General features: G+C 47.1%; 1 protein-coding gene across 12 annotated transcripts in view; it reads right to left on the reverse strand.

The window, feature by feature from the left end:
- Positions 1-433: 433 nt before the first annotated feature.
- ANKS1A (ankyrin repeat and sterile alpha motif domain containing 1A) overlaps positions 434-15,593 on the reverse strand; it is a 163,668-nt gene continuing 148,508 nt past the window's right edge. For 3 of the 12 annotated variants that reach the window (XM_074977224.1, XM_074977225.1, XM_074977221.1), the window contains 8 exons: positions 14,749-14,913; positions 13,959-14,084; positions 13,368-13,439; positions 12,835-12,921; positions 11,479-11,616; positions 9,214-9,384; positions 8,592-8,690; positions 434-7,808 (listed from right to left, as the gene is read on the reverse strand). In XM_074977224.1, coding sequence (XP_074833325.1) covers positions 7,689-7,808; positions 8,592-8,690; positions 9,214-9,384; positions 11,479-11,616; positions 12,835-12,921; positions 13,368-13,439; positions 13,959-14,084; positions 14,749-14,913 — 978 coding nt within the window. In that variant the 3' untranslated portion in view covers positions 434-7,688. The remainder of the gene's footprint in view (positions 7,809-8,591; positions 8,691-9,213; positions 9,385-11,478; positions 11,617-12,834; positions 12,922-13,367; positions 13,440-13,958; positions 14,085-14,748; positions 14,914-15,593) is intronic. The other 9 variants (XM_074977230.1, XM_074977229.1, XM_074977233.1 and 6 more) reach the window with 7 other exon arrangements.

Below are 15,593 nucleotides of genomic sequence, written 5' to 3' on the forward strand. Positions count from 1 at the left end.
TAGTTTAAAAAAAACCACAAACAACCACAATTTAAAACTTTCACAATCTTAGGTAAGGGTTGGAAAAAACCTCAGCAGGTGATCTAGTCCAACCCCACCTAACTCATTCCTTAAGCCAAGCCACCATTGTATATTTTTTCATTTAATCATTTCAGTTACAAATTTAGAGGACAGCAAATTGTGCTATCTATACCAGTGCCAACATCAACCTTCCCATACCTACTTGTCCTACAGACTTCAGTTACACAGGCCTCAGGCGGGACAGCTCTTAGTCTACTGTAATAAAGTATGCAAAGTTAACTACTGAATGATAAGTAAAAGGCAACAGACAAGAGTGGGATTTCCCAGTTGCCCTGACAACTTTCTCTACTGAAGTTGCATTTGGATAAAATATTTCCCCTTGTTTAACCAAAATGAGACCAGGCACTGGTCACTTGGTTGTTGTACAGTTCAAATTTTAACAAATGAAAGTTAAGACTTCCACAATATCTACATCATAGTAAAGCCAAGAGATGTCTGAGTTTATTTATTAATTCATTCTGTTCTAAATTGTACAGTTATGAAAACACAACAAAACGACTGCTGGAAGCCCAGAAATATTTACAATCTCGCCTTGTTGTAGTGAGGTCAGTCTATGTTGTTGCTCAGATTGGTTACGTTTGGTACCACAAGATGTTTAAAATTCAGACAAGAATTCAAACAGATTAACAGTTGTATATACAGGAAAATGAAAGAAATTCAAGTATCAAAATACAGAAACAGATTAAATAACATTTTTATTACAAATCAGTCCCACTGCCATACATCACAAGTAGCAAAGAAGTCCACATTGCAAACTTAAGTTGACTGTTCTCTGTCCTATTGGGGAATCTCAGGTTATTGTAGGACAATAAAGTTTGAGTTTACTCTCCCATTTCTGGAACAAATTTGATCCTGATTATACAGGTACCTATAAATTGGCCAGTGTAGAATCTAAAAGGGAATTTAGAGTTGCAAACAGGGAGCTTGTTATAAAATGAAAAATCCTGCTGCACTCAACTGATGTAAGCATAAGGGAAAAGCATAGAAAATCCTTCTGATGGATATCTGAGCTCTAACAAGGGAGTGTTAATGTAACTGAGCCAACATCAATTTGATCAAGAAGGAGAGCTGCTTGGACACACCATGTGGTGTCTGGGCTAGATGTTGCAGCCTCACAAAGGGCAGCAGTCCAGCTCAGCTTCCCCCTCAAAGCACATCCAACTACCATTTCTTTGCAAGGGGAGTTGGGATACACCTCAGAAATCCAGACACCAACTCTCCTTTTTTCTAGAAAATAGAATCTCAAAGCAAACTTAAGGACAAAACTCAACAACTGAAATAGCCATTTTAATAGGTACAGAATAAAACAGGACACAGCAGCTTTAATTTGAATACATAAAATTTCACCCTCATTTTAAGACAATAATTCAGCTATTAATCTTAGTGTCTGTCGAGAGTTCTCATCCCGCACCCATGCCAGACAGATGGAGGTTGTTCCAGAATACAAACGGTCTGCCCTTTGAAAAAGGGAAGGAAATGAAACACCGATTGGTACAACTAGCTCAGCATTTGAAAAATTCATCACATTCAGCACCAGAAATTTAAGATACTTTCCTCTAGATACCGTGAATCCCTGTAGGAATGCTAAAGCCCAAACACTGTGCAAATGGCAAAGTATTAGGAATTGGGAGCCACTTGAACACCTGAAAATACAGGCAAGGGCCTGGAGCAGAGCCCCTCACAGGCAAGTACCTTGGAACATACCAATCTTAAAGAGACATTGCCAAAGCTCAGCTCCTCTGCAATACATAATGTCCTCGAAAAAAGAAACACCAGAAAGAGAACTGTGGAGGGGGCTGCTGGGTCACTGAAGACAACAGCAAGATGGCTATTTTCTTCACCACTTCTGCCAGCCAACCTCAAAAACTCATGCATTCTACCAAGAGCTGTCCCTCCTCCAAAATAGGGGTTTGGTCTTTGTGAACAGAATTGTTGCCAACACACTGAAAAATGTGCTTACATCCGTATGAGTTGCAACATAGGCGTAAGTTGAAATGTTAAGTTGCCTAAATTCACTAATTATAAAAAAAGCTTGTTTTCTGCCCACTAATCCTTTACAGATCTGGGTGCTGGGATTAATGGTTGCTTCTCTCAGCATTGATCAGCAGCTGGAATGAGACTAAATTAAATTCTGATAGATACAGCAGTAACTGGACTTAAAAACAAATAGCTGGGACACCAAACCATCACACCTGCCTAAGACCACAGCAATGGACTGGCAGGCCCCATTTCTACAGCTCAAGAAGCAAGTTATGCCCATTTTACCATCTTTCCTTCCAATGAGGTCCTGATGGTCAGGGCACTGGAAAACATCAGTTCACACTACTGTCACAGACGAAGCTCCTGTTAAATACTCTGGTAGTTTAAATGAAGCATAAATTACAAAGCACCTTCAAGACTGTGTTCTGCTTAGGAATGTGAGACTGGTTGGGGTCAATCATCCTTGGATTGATTAGATATATCTTTGGGTATGGACCATCAGTGTAATGCCCAAAGTTTAACTCCTTGTTTGTTCATATTCTGAAATACTGTTCCACTAAGTGTCATTAAATAATGAGCTAGTATCAAAGAAATGCTAAATCACAATCAGACTTAACTGTGTTTAAAGCCACGGGGGAATACAAGAAAGCGGCAAACTCTGCAGTTACTCTGTGATAATAAACTAATGTCAAAAATAATTCTGTCCTGCTCACCCCAAGAACTATCAAGTATTGCAATGCAACAGTTCTCTCTGTACCACGAGTGAAATCCAGCAGTAAGCACTGGGATTATAACACCTTCACAGACTTTTTCCTTAAATTACATCCCACTCCCACAAAGGCTTGGAGTGGCTGTCAAGTACCATGTATTAAAACCCATGCAGCTGAATTTCATAACTTGGAATAAACAGCTATTAGCAGAATCTTGGAATTGTTCTCTACTGCTCACCTAGAACTGAGGTGGATTAAAGTACCATTAGACAACCATACTAGCGCCACTACTAAGACTTTTTACCATACTTTCTGTAGGACAGGACACTACCACAGAATCTTTGTCAATTATAAGGGTTGTCCCACCCCCCAAAATTGCAACATGCTACATTTAAATTGTGGATCTGTTTTCCTTTCTGTTGTTGCATATAAAAGGAAAAAACCTTCAAAAAACAAAAACAAAAACTCTGTTTCAGCAGACTAGGAAATAAGGTATCACTCCCATGAACTCAGCAATCCCAAATCTCCTTTGCTAGAAATGCGTAGCTGCTTTTGTTAGCTAGGTGCTGGATTCCTCTCCTCCCTGCCTCCCAACAATGGAAGCTCACATTGAGCAGCCATGAATATATTCAGAGGCAGACACCAGTGCCAGGTGGAGATCTTCATCACGTTGGGATACCACTGCTTCTTAGGTCTGTGCCTCGTTATTACATTTCCATGGTAGCACACAGCTGCCTGCAGATCAGCTTTCCAGAGGCAAACAGAACAGGGGATAAAGTTAACACAGGAAAAAAATGCATTGAATAATTTCATGAGTCACATTCAACCAATGCTGTAGGGGAGAGTAGTGGATGACTTAGCAGTGAGAAGGAGCCAAAAGTGGTGAGAGTTACCAGTGCACAGAACAAGCCCTCTGTTTGGACAGATCTGCTGTGATCCCACCTAGGTTTCAGAGGTCAGCATTAAAAAGGCACATGCACAAGTGACTCTGGTTTAGAGGCACCGAGAACCCATTTAAGACACTTGGCAGGTGCAAGGAACCAGCCCTCTTGAAAGTCTAGTCTGTGTGTGGATACCTGTAACTGACAGTAAATCTTACAAATGAAAGCATAGTCCCATGTATATTCCTGACTGAACTTCTCAAGTGTGTGAAAAGCTGTTGAGGCAAACTCAATCCTCATCTGGTACTGCAGCCGCCTGTAAAAATACTGCAGTATTCAACCATATGGGTTTGGGCAATTGCTGTAAACAACACCACTTAACTTTCTGGTCCATCACTAGTATTTCTTTTGTCTAAACATCTTATAGCCCCTTACCATGGGTGCCAGGGGCATATGACATGTTATATCCATGTATAAAGACTGAATTCCCCTTCTTTGTGCTTTATTAAATATCCTCCTACCATCTTGGATACTTACTAATCAGGTTATTTTATTTATGAACTCATCTGCCTTGTTATGCCATGACATGAAGAATGGGAAGTAAGACTCACATCCCGAGAGGAGCTAGGTAAAGATTTTAAAGCACCAAATTCTAGTACAATTACTGAGCTGAAAGGAAAAGAAAAGACTAATGCAAAACCAATAGTCAACTGAACAGCAATCCTTATTGGTTCCGGTACACAACAAGTGAAGACATAAGCTGAACTACATTTTTAGTTGGTTACTGCAGAGATTATGACATTTGAAGTCAACGAGTACCCACAGCTCCAACTCTGCACTATCCAGGTTGCATCAGCAAATGGGGTTTGCTCAAGATTCAAGAGCCAGTTCAGAAACACTAGGTATTCCTGGAGATGCCGACTCACTTAAGACTATTTCTGCATCTCTGAGCCCTGATCACCTGTTGAGCTGGATGATTTTAATATCTGAGGGCTGATGGTACATTGGGTAACTCGTGTGGAGGAAAAGGATGTGAACCCTAGTACATGGGGCATCCTCCACTAAGATCGGTGCTCCCCTTCTCACTCTTGTTAAGGCTGGACATTAAGCTGGCAGGGACCCCTCACTGAAGAAAGCCTCTGGATGGCAAGTCCTACCACCACCACCTGCTGGTGAGAGTTGGGTAACTAGCTTTGATTGACAAGCAGAACGTGGAGGGCTCCCCACTCCTTTTTGGGATGGGGTGAGCAGGCTGAGAGATTTTTGCTTCTCTGGGTAAGTGTAGCCACCCACAGACACTGGTGACTCCCCTTGGTATTTTTATTTTGATACTGGATTGGCAGTGGACCTGTTAAACGCTCCCATGCTGTTGGTTTTGATGCCCCAGCTGACAGTTAAATATGTTAGGGGTTTACTTTGAGTGACTGGACTTACGAGTAAAATGATTAAGTGAGTGGATACCTCACAAGAGACAAATGGATGACCTTTTTCCTTTTCCTGGACACGATTGCACACTAGCTGCAAAGAGTAACCAGAAAAGGAGAGGTAGTCACACCTGTGCAAAAATGGGGGGTTTTAAATGGTTCATAAACAGACCATCACTCGACAGGCAAGAACAGTGAAGCTAACAGCTGTCCAGCTTTCTTCACTGCTCTCTTCCTAACACACCTTGTTTGCTACCTGCAACTCCCACTGCTGACTCTCCCATAAAGGATTCTGCGAATGCTGCAAAATAAACACTTACATGCTCAGAACTAGACTAAGATCAAACATATTTGGGATCTTTGTCCAGCGTGTCACTGAAAGGCTATTGTACTAGCCACTACCCCACACAGACAGGTACTTCCGTAGAAGGGACATGGCTGTTTTCGGTCTGACTTTAAAACGCTGTCAGAATCGGAGGTGCAACCTCCCTCGTGAGATTGGCATTTCATGTGTCAGGACAGTGACTGAAACTAAGCATAGTGGGTTGGTATAATACTACTGTGTGTTAGTCACACAGTGCCTTTCCTGAGAGGCACTCAAAATGCTTTGTAAACTGGTTATGCCTCTCATCACTCCAGTGAAGGCCCTGCCTATTTGATAAATGGGGAAACTGACATTAAGTGAACTTAGAGAGAAAAAGTCAGTGACAGAACCAGAAATAGTGCCCAGCAGTTCTGACTCCTCAGTCTCTTCAATCACTGGACTATCTCCTCAGTTTTATACTATCAGCGAGTCATGTATTTTGCCTACTTCAAACAGGGCTGGCATTAAATGCAGCCCAGTCAGGAATTCACCAGGACAACTCCAGAGAGTACAGTGGAACCTCAGGCTGACAAATACCTCTAGAATGGAGCTTGTCTGTAAGTGACACGCATAATTTTGAGCACAGTGTTGAGGTTCTTTCAGCAATTGACAACTAAACACTTAATATGGTTTTGAAACTTTACTACGCAGAAGAAAAATGCTACCTGTAACCCTCTTAATTTTAATGAAACAAGCACAAAATTTCCTTACTTAGTCAATTTTTTTTTTCTTTTTAATGCTTAATAGTTCTGTATTGCATTTGCTTTTTTTTTTTTTTGGGTCTCTGCTACAGCATGATCAGATTTCTGGTTCCAAATAAAGTGTGTGGTTAAGCCATCAGTTTGTAATTCTGGCATTTGTAACTCTGAGGTTCTACTGCACTTGTATCACCATGTTCACTGGTTAACAAACTGCTTTATGGCACCTGGGTCCATCGTCTGAACCAGGCCACAGTTCTGGCCTGCACAGCAGCATGTGTTCTGTTGTTTCAGCTCCAAGGGGTGTCAGTCAAATTTGGGAGCTAGAGTAGCAGCTGCAGCCAAACCAACCATGGGGTCAGAAACTGCAGACAAGGAAATGAGGTGAAGGGAAAGGGGCAGGCATCTGCACTTAGGATATCCAGGCACCTAGGGACATCCCTTAGGGTAAGCAGCAAATATTTATGTATCGCTATAGCCCTCATTGTACAGCGTTTGATAGACTTGGGCAAGAAAGTGATCAAAATTAACATGAAGGAAACCTGTTGAACACAGCACAGTGTCAGCTTCTCAGTCTGCTTTGGTCAGTCACCAGCACATTGGCCCATATGCCCAGTACAAGATTAATTACATGTGCCTTTAAAAAGCTTAACCCATGGATAGTTCTAAAAAAGGGAGAACCAAGCTGGTAGCTCACAATCAGTTTGGTCAGTGAGAACAGATGAGCCCTGCATCATATCCAACAAGACAGGATGAAGCGCACACAAGTGGATTTAGCGGGGAACTGAGAAACCCCTGCTAGGCATTCCTTTCATATGTACCAAGCCCAATCTCTAAGAAGGGTCACTGGCCACAGTGGGATGAACCTCTGTAAGTGGCACAGACGAGTTCTCACATTAGCTGTGCAATCAGGTTTTGTAACACTGACATCTGGGCAGGAGGGGGGTGGAAGGGAAAAGACTGAGTGCAGGATCCATGCGAGGAAATCTGGTGAATTTGTTATTTGCAGACAGCATCACAGTGGTTAGTGTCAGTTCAGATGTCAGGTAAAAAGGGGAACAGGTCGCTGGAACAGTATGCAGCCATGGCTCAGTGTAGAATCTAGAATGAGTGTGCGCACCTCGGAGACAAGTCTACAGCAGTCCCAGGATAAGAACAATAAATATAAAAAGGCCAGGGGAGTGCCATGTCACGCCCCAGAGATTCACAGTGCCGGAGCAAGGGGAAAGACGTGAAATGACAGGCGGCTTCCTGGATCCACATCTCAGATTCACGCAGCTTCCAACCCTCTGCATCTCCCACCTCACCGGTCTCTACCAGGTCATTCTCTCAGCATGTTACCCTTGTTTCCGAGTACGGAGAATTCACAGTGTTCAGTAGTGATCAGATACAAAAGCCATTTAGTCTACAGTATACTGCTGCTGCCTCTGATGGTGTAGCACCTAGAGGTGGAGCTCAGTGCCAGCAGCTGGAGGGAGAGGGAGTTTAGAACAGCAGACAGATCAGATCGCAAAGGCACGGTTATACTAGGTGAACACAGGGTTGCTTTTTTAGAAGATAGTGGTCTCATACTTAGTGCTGAGGGTCCTCTTGGAATCCTGTTTGGGATCAACAACCCAGGAGACACTGGCATGAGACTGAGCATCTTGGTCCACTTCAGAGGACTCCAGCTGGAAAACAGTGGAGGGAAAGTAATACGTTAGGCCACTTGCTCCACTGGAGAGTCAGTCTGGAGCTGGAGACGGTCCAAAAGCATTCAAGGATAACAAGGGACACACAGAAGCTACTAACATACAGTCATGGAAACAGAGGGCAGCAGCTCCTACGCAGTCTGGTGAGGAACCCCAAGCCAATTTGGCCAGGTCTTCAGACTAAAATCACAAACACCTGTACGATGCTAATATCGGCCCTGAGGCAGTCCACCCAGACGACTTTGTGGCTTGGGCCCATTTAAGTCTGTACAATTGGCTGAGCCAGCCTGCCTAGTTTCACAATCAACAGAAAAACACTACAGCCACACAAATGGTCCTCTAGGGTGGGGAACCAGCTCCCTGCAGATACATCTCCGCTTTTATCGACTTGCTGTCCTGGCCAAAAGACAGCTCTTTCTTCTCTCAGCCTCCTGACCTTCAGATGCGAGAGCAATGTTAATAGGCTCAGAAGCAGCATATTCTGGATTAGTGTGGCACTGAAGGGCAGTCAGAGAACTCAGCAATGGTGGGCGAAAAAATAGGATCAGTTCACATTTAGAGCTCATCTGTGCCCATACCTGAGGAGCAAGGGAACAGGCAAGAGGAGAACACACACAAAAAACAACAAGGCAAGAGACAGGGCCACAGCAAAGACAAGAGAAAGCAGGAGGGAGGCTTTCCAGAGATCTGGTCAGCTGCTCGTAGCTAAGGAAGCTCAGGATTGTTCATCACAAAACACAAGACAGCAAGAAGGGTAGAGACCTTCACTCCTTGACTAACAGACTGCAGCGGCAGATACGAGGGACGGTGTGTAGTACAGGTGTGACAGTAACAACAGCGACTATCGGGAGGGAGCGGCACCTGGGTGACGGGAGCAAGCAAAACACAGACAAAAGGCGACATTAAACGAAGGCAACAACCATCCCCAATACCCTGTTAAGGTATGCTGCAGAGCAGTCTCATCTCCTGATTGAATTATCACCACTCTGCAGCAGGGTACAATTTAGGCACCCTGCCCTTACTTCTCTGGGTGGTGCATGGCTGAGATCCTACCCACTAAATTCATCTCTTTCACCCCAAATTGATCTCCCACCAATGGGGCCTTGAGAAAAAGCTAGGAGCCAGCAGCCAAACAAACATCTACTGCCATGCAATGTACAAAACCACAGACTCAAGCACTAGCAGCTACTTGTACCTTATCTACACTAGGGTTCCCACCAGCACCTAATCATCTGAGCAGAAAAACAGACAGGAGAAATCTAAAACCTATGGCCACGAGGGGACATTTGGGGCATGGGGGTCTTTCCACCATCTTCTGCGCTCACACCATGCAAAATACAGTCAAGAAGCCAAAAATCTGAAGCCCACTGCCAAGTATACATACTGCGGATTTCCTCATGCCGACTCGAGGTTTAGGCACCGGTTTGGAAGATTTTGTTTCTATCGCTTCTGCTGCCGAAGCACCGATGGGTTTTGACTTTTGGGCTTGGAGGGCCAGCTGATAGGCAACTTCAAACGCTTGTCCCAACGTCAGGATGATTTCATACGTCAGGTTCTTTGGAGAAACCACACAGAACCATTTCAGAACACCGCTTCCGAGCGGCAGCTAGAACAAGCACCATCCACAGGGAGGTCAGCCACTGCATGGAGACTGAGTTGGGCTTCACTGATGGCTTTTGGCTAACAGCCATCCTGACTTTGCCTCCCCCATCAGCTGGCTCTGCCTCCCCTGGAAGGAGGCCAGGGACTGCAGGCATGCCTACAGAGCTGGTGCTTAGAAGCCTGCACACCACAGGTTTCCTTCACTGGTAAAGCAGAACTACCTCCAAGACTATCATTTTCTCTTAACAGAGAAGGAGCTGTGTTAGTCTACAGAGTATGAAAATGAAAAAGCAGTCAAGTAGCACTTTAAAGACTAACAAAATAATTTATTAGGTGATGAGCTTTCGTGGGACAGACCCACTTCTTCAGACCATAGCCATACCAGAACAGACTCAATATTTAAGGCAATGGTCTGAAGAAGTGGGTCTGTCCCATGAAAGCTCATCACCTAATAAATTATTTTGTTAGTCTTTACAGTGCTACTTGACTGCTTTTTTTGTTTTGATTTTCTCTTAAATATTTTAGTTCTAACAGTCATTCACACTAAAAGGAGACAGCCTCAAACAATTTGCACAGGCAATATGCCTGAATACAGATAAGCTATGTAATAACATGCTCTGTCCCAGTCCATGTGTTAAAAGGCTCTTAAATCAGCCAATTACATTGTATGTAACTGACAACGTATCAAGATTCTGATCAGGGCACATTCCCTGGGAGCGAAAGCTCTTTCTCCATTTTAATGCACACTGGAGACTTCAATAATGAAGGCAGAGAAAGATTTTTATTGTCAACAAATCTGTGAAGGGGGAAGGGGGATATTTTGGGGGCAGAAACAGGCAGAGAAGCACTGGAATGGAACTGGTGTTTTGTTTTATTGTTTCCAGCTAAGCCTGATCAGTCTCCACTCACCTTGCATCAGCTCTGCAGGGGTAGAAAAATGCAGATTACAAGCGACTCTCAGCAGTTACCTGGTAAACAACCAGTCCCATTTACACAGCAGGGGAGAATTAGTGGGGATTATATGGGGTATGGGACATTGCAACTATGCACAGGGCAAGCAAGACAGTAACAGCGGTATGCAGGGAACTGGGAAGTAACCATCCTTTTGCTATTGTCCATACATACATGCATTCCACCACTGCGATTGCTTATTAGCTGCACTAATAGGATCCAAAGCCACAGCATGTATTGGTCGGGGGAATGTGCTGGAGAGTGCTCGTAAGATGCTCGGTAGAGAAGTGGTGGAAAGAGCACATTTAAGGCGACTATCAGACTCTGGGGAAGCCTCTCAAGGGATGTGGCAAAAAAGTTGTCCAGGTCATGTAAACTGGACAGACCCAGACCTGGCCTACATGCAGGTTTGTCTCACAACACCTGGTACGGTGTGGGGACGAGTACCTTTTCTACTGAAATAATTATAGTACAGTCCCCGTAGTGAGAAACACGTTCTGTAGGCCTAATGACTCTTACACAAGACAGCTGATAGCTATAGGAAAAGGAGAATAAGCAATGCCAACACAAGGCACCCTTATCCTCTTGTAATTGCAGCCACATTAGGGGATGTACTGTATACTTAAAACAACGTGTGTTTAGACAAGGCCTGAGTCCCTGGAGAATCACTGGAGGGAACAATCTTGCCCTCGAAGGATAGGCTGGGAACTCATGAAGTGCTTCCATTGTCAATGGTGGTCTCTGAAAAGCTGTAGTACGATGCCCTCCACTGCCCCCTCTGGCAGCAGAACCTACTTCATGTGTTATCTTCTACCTGTGCAAGAGCTGGAGGGCACAGCTCAGTGCTCTAAGGATGTTTGCAATAGCATGCTTTGCATTCACAGGTTCAACTCCCAGCACTGTTCATTTGGCCCTTCCTCCCTGGGAGACAGGCCCAGTTCCATGGGAGGCGGTTGCCCCAGTTTCTTGAGAAAACTCCCCCAGCGCATCTGGTGGGCAGCAAGCGGCTCTGTGCCATTTCTGGCACAAGTAGCTCATGCAGCACTCTGGGGTGCAAGGCAGAGCAGCAACCTTTGAGTGCAGATGTGCCACTCACCACATCCACGGTGCTGAATACATGACAGTAGTGGTGGCTGGTCTGCAAGTCCTTGGTGATATAGGCGAACGTGCAGAGATCCTCTGGGTCCTGGGCTGCGCAGGAGATATTCCGGATTTCATGCTCAGCGATGACATTCTGCCAGAGTTAAACACAGGCAACTGATTTTGTGGACTAAACAGACAGATTGTCCTACACTATCTCCTTCTAGGAGGTAACCCACCCGATCCAAGCATGGCGAAGCACTTAGGTGAGTGCAGGTAAGAAGCTATGATGAGGAAATTCACATACAACCACAGGGGTGGGGGGCAATCGATCCTGGCTGTCCGTTCCAAGTGCTCCTAGCACTTGTAGGGAGGTTATTCCACCGCTCTCCATTCTAACAGACCAGTTGACATGGGAACATTTGAAGCCTCCCATCACAGCAGGCCCACACTGCCCGGAGCCATTTTTAAATGAACTCAGGGTTTTCACCATGTGTTTGTACTACAGTGACCTGAAGACACTTGACAAACAGAGCAGCATGTTGCCGACAAAGGGATGGAAGATGCTGGCAGTGAGGGAGGTGCTAGCTACCTGAGTCCTAGTCCCACATCTTGCAGGAGTCAAAGGAGGAATTAGTAATGCCATTTCTCAGGGAGTAGCTCACAGCTAGCCCCAGCAGGCACAGAAAAAGGATTATGGCATGTTCCAACGCCCATGCCCTAGAAAACAATTCGTAGCCTAAGGAGATATGTGCTGCCACCACTCAGAGTGGGAAGCAGTGTTCCTACAGCATACAGCCATTGGAATGGTCAGCCACTAGGGAGCACTAGTGAAAACACATCCTTCTGCACCAATAATGCTGGGCTCTGCTGGATCACCTTCCGTCAAAGCCTTTCAGAACACAGCACCAACAGCAAGTGCTGCAAAAACACCCCCAGGCGATAAGATGAACTCAACCACAGTTTACAGAGAAGGAAACCAAGGCAGTGAGATTAAGTAACTGGTCCAAGGTCTGTGGAGCATGTCCAGGACAGACCAGAGACTAGAACCTTATGTGACTCCATCCCCACCAGTCACCAGGTAAAATTGCCTGACATGTGGTGTCACAAACTCTGCTTGTGCTTGGGAACAGAAAACCCAGCTGGGTTTTCTCACTGCCTCCCACTTCGTCAGCAGCAAAGAGGATTCCACACTCCGAACAGAGGTCGGACTATTGATGCTGACTCTGCTGGGCCGGCTCCACAAGGCTAGCTGGACCGTGCACACGTCTGCGGCTGCAGTCTGCTGACAGGACTTGACGTCCTAGAGCAAGGGAGTGAGGAGAAAGGTGCAGGTGCTCTGAACGCTGTGCTGAGCACATTCCAAGAGTACCTTGTTAGAAGCATCTATGAACTTCACCCCTTTGTAAGTGATGGATAATAATATGGTTGGGATCTTCTTCATATGCTCCGTGGATTTCTGCAGAAACAGGAGCACAGATGAACAGGTACAAATTAAAACACACCTTCCTTCAGCGGGACTGGCCAGGGCTCATTCGGGGCACAGCCAGCAGCGTGACTGTCCCCAGAGCACCAGTTGCTCTTGATGTGGAGGTTTTGCCCAGCGTGCCAGAGCGGAAGAGAGAGACTGACTTGGTAGCACTGTCCCACACGCACCTTATGCGGCAAGGGCCCCTTTTTCCCCAGTGTCTGACATCTGAAGGGGCGCGGGATGAGCAATTTGGTGACATGCGCCCTGAGAGGAACAAACACATCACTCCAGGACTTTTCCCCAGCCAGGAGAACAGCCCCCAGGCTGCCCTTTTCCCGAGCAGCCGCATCTGCCCTGTGCCTCCGTGTGCAACCCAAGTCACCACAGCCATACTCAACACCATCCAGGCCTCTCCTGGCACCACCACCACCTACCCTCATCTTTGCACAGGCATCCTGCGTCGACTCCGTCCCGCGAAGGTCTTTGATTAACATGGAGCCCAGATACTGTTTGAAGCAAGGAGAGGAAAGGACACCCCATGAACTGGCTTCGCTGAGCTCAGCGGTCTCTAAAGCTGCCCCCGCCCCTAAAGCAACACACTTCAAATGGATGGAAAGTGTCTCCTCATTGCCCTGGGTGGAGCCGGGGTCTCACGCAGGCCTGCAGGACCCTCTTGCACCCCCCTTCTTTACATCTTCCGGAACTTTCTGGTTGCAGTCACACCCTCCCAGCTCAGGCCAACGTGTCTAGGCTCCTCCCGGTGGAACCGTGCCTTCCGCCAGCTCCCTACGTATCACTGAGCACAGAGCTCTACACAGGAGTCCTAGCTCAGCCCAGAGACGGAGCCCAACGGTGAGCCAGGCTCTCCCAGGAGGAGACCACACTCTCTACTGGGCTGGCAGAAAGGAGCCTCACTGCAAGGGCCAAGGGGCTGCAGAAGTCCAGTGAGGGAGAGTATAACCATCCTGTATGGGGAGACCAGAGCACTAACTCCCCTGCGACACAAGGAGCTGAAATGCACTTACGTTGGCCTCATACCCACAGGACTCGAAGATGAGCTTCTCAGGCTGGTGTTGCCAATTCTGGACAGGCGCATACGGCGCAGCAAGACTCGGGGGCCTGAGAGTCAGCCTGGACTCACGATGCTCCTCCTGTGGGGACAAACACAAGCGTGAAAGCCTTGGAGAAGCCCCAGCCAGACCTGTAGCTCTGACGCACGCACAGCAAGAGCATCTAACGAATGCCCACAGGCTTCATTTTAGCAGACACAGGGAGACAGTGGCTGAAGGTAGACGGGCCCCAGCGGCCATCCCCGGCTCTGGTTCAATTCTCAGTGCCCACAGCCGAGCAAGAGTATCAGTCACACAAGGGGAATCCTTCAGCGGGTGTAGGACAGCCAGAGAGGCCTTTGCTATGCTCCTCGCTGCACTCCCAGCCCCCTGCCGCCTCACACCAGCTCCCAGACTCCCCAGGCAACAGAGCAGAAGGAAAATGCACGCCAGAAAGAGCGACCCTTACATGCATGTGGCTTCGGGGATGAGCACTTTACAGGTGGCAGATGTGGCCCACAGGGGAAGCGGCTTGCCCAAGGCCACAGAACAGGTGAGTGTAGAGCTAGGAATGGAACCCAGGTGTGCCACTCACCAGTAGGCCATGCTGCACTCCCTTGGCACACCAAGCACCCTTCCTCAAACAGCCTCAAGGTGCTTCGCTAGCTGAGAGGCAGGCTTGTCTCCAGCCACACACCGGGAGCTATGCAGGCTCCCAGGCAGAGAAATCCTTGGGATCTGATAGGGAAAACAGGCTCACTCTGACCTGTACTTTGTATCTGTCAGCGCGGGGGTGAGCAGCAGCATCATGGCCACTGTCGTGTCGCCTCTTCCCAGTGTCCCCCGGAGGCAGCAAGAGCTCTGCAGACCTCCCTGTGTAGGAGTCGTTCTGGCTCAACGGTGAGGAAGTCTGGGACATCAGATCCTGGCACTGGAGGCAGACAGGTAATACTCTGAGGACAGCTGGCCTGAGTGGGCACATTCCACAGTCCCCGTCAGGGAGCTACAGCAGTCGGTCTCCTCCTGGGACCAGCTTTGCCAATGAAGAGGCTGGAGACCAGAACGGAGAGTGCTGCTGGTTTGAACACACCCCTCCGAAAGCCAGCTGCAGTTGGAAGAGGAAAAGCAGCCCAATAGAGGGAGCTAATGCAGGCCATGGGAAAGCTGGCAGGCACCAACAGCCCGAACACAGCCAGCTCAGTGGCACACCAGGGACGCAGGGTGGCAATGGGCCATTCATTGATTTTGACGCCAGGCCACTAGATTGGTGAGTTAATGAACTGTCTATGCAGAGCACTTCCCTGGCCACCGCTAAAATGTCTGACTGAAAGTCAAGGATGGCCGAAGGCAGCCCGTTTTGGCAGCTGTCCAAGGTAGTGTGTGGAGACTAAGGGTGACTTGCTGAAAGCGGAGTACAAATTAGATTTGAATTCCTCGCTTGAGATGTGGGCTATTCCTTCCTTCTGTGGGAGAAATCTGGCAGTGCCAATCCCACCCTGACATTGCCAGTACCCCAGGGATGCAAGACCCAAGAGTGAAGGGGGCCTGGGGCTTCCTCCTGGTCTGCTCTTCCACCAGAGAATCTCTTTTGCTGGCTTCTGTGAAAGCCAT

Source organism: Carettochelys insculpta, chromosome 26 (genome assembly GCF_033958435.1).
Source record: "Carettochelys insculpta isolate YL-2023 chromosome 26, ASM3395843v1, whole genome shotgun sequence".
Classification (NCBI taxonomy): Eukaryota; Metazoa; Chordata; order Testudines; family Carettochelyidae; genus Carettochelys; species Carettochelys insculpta.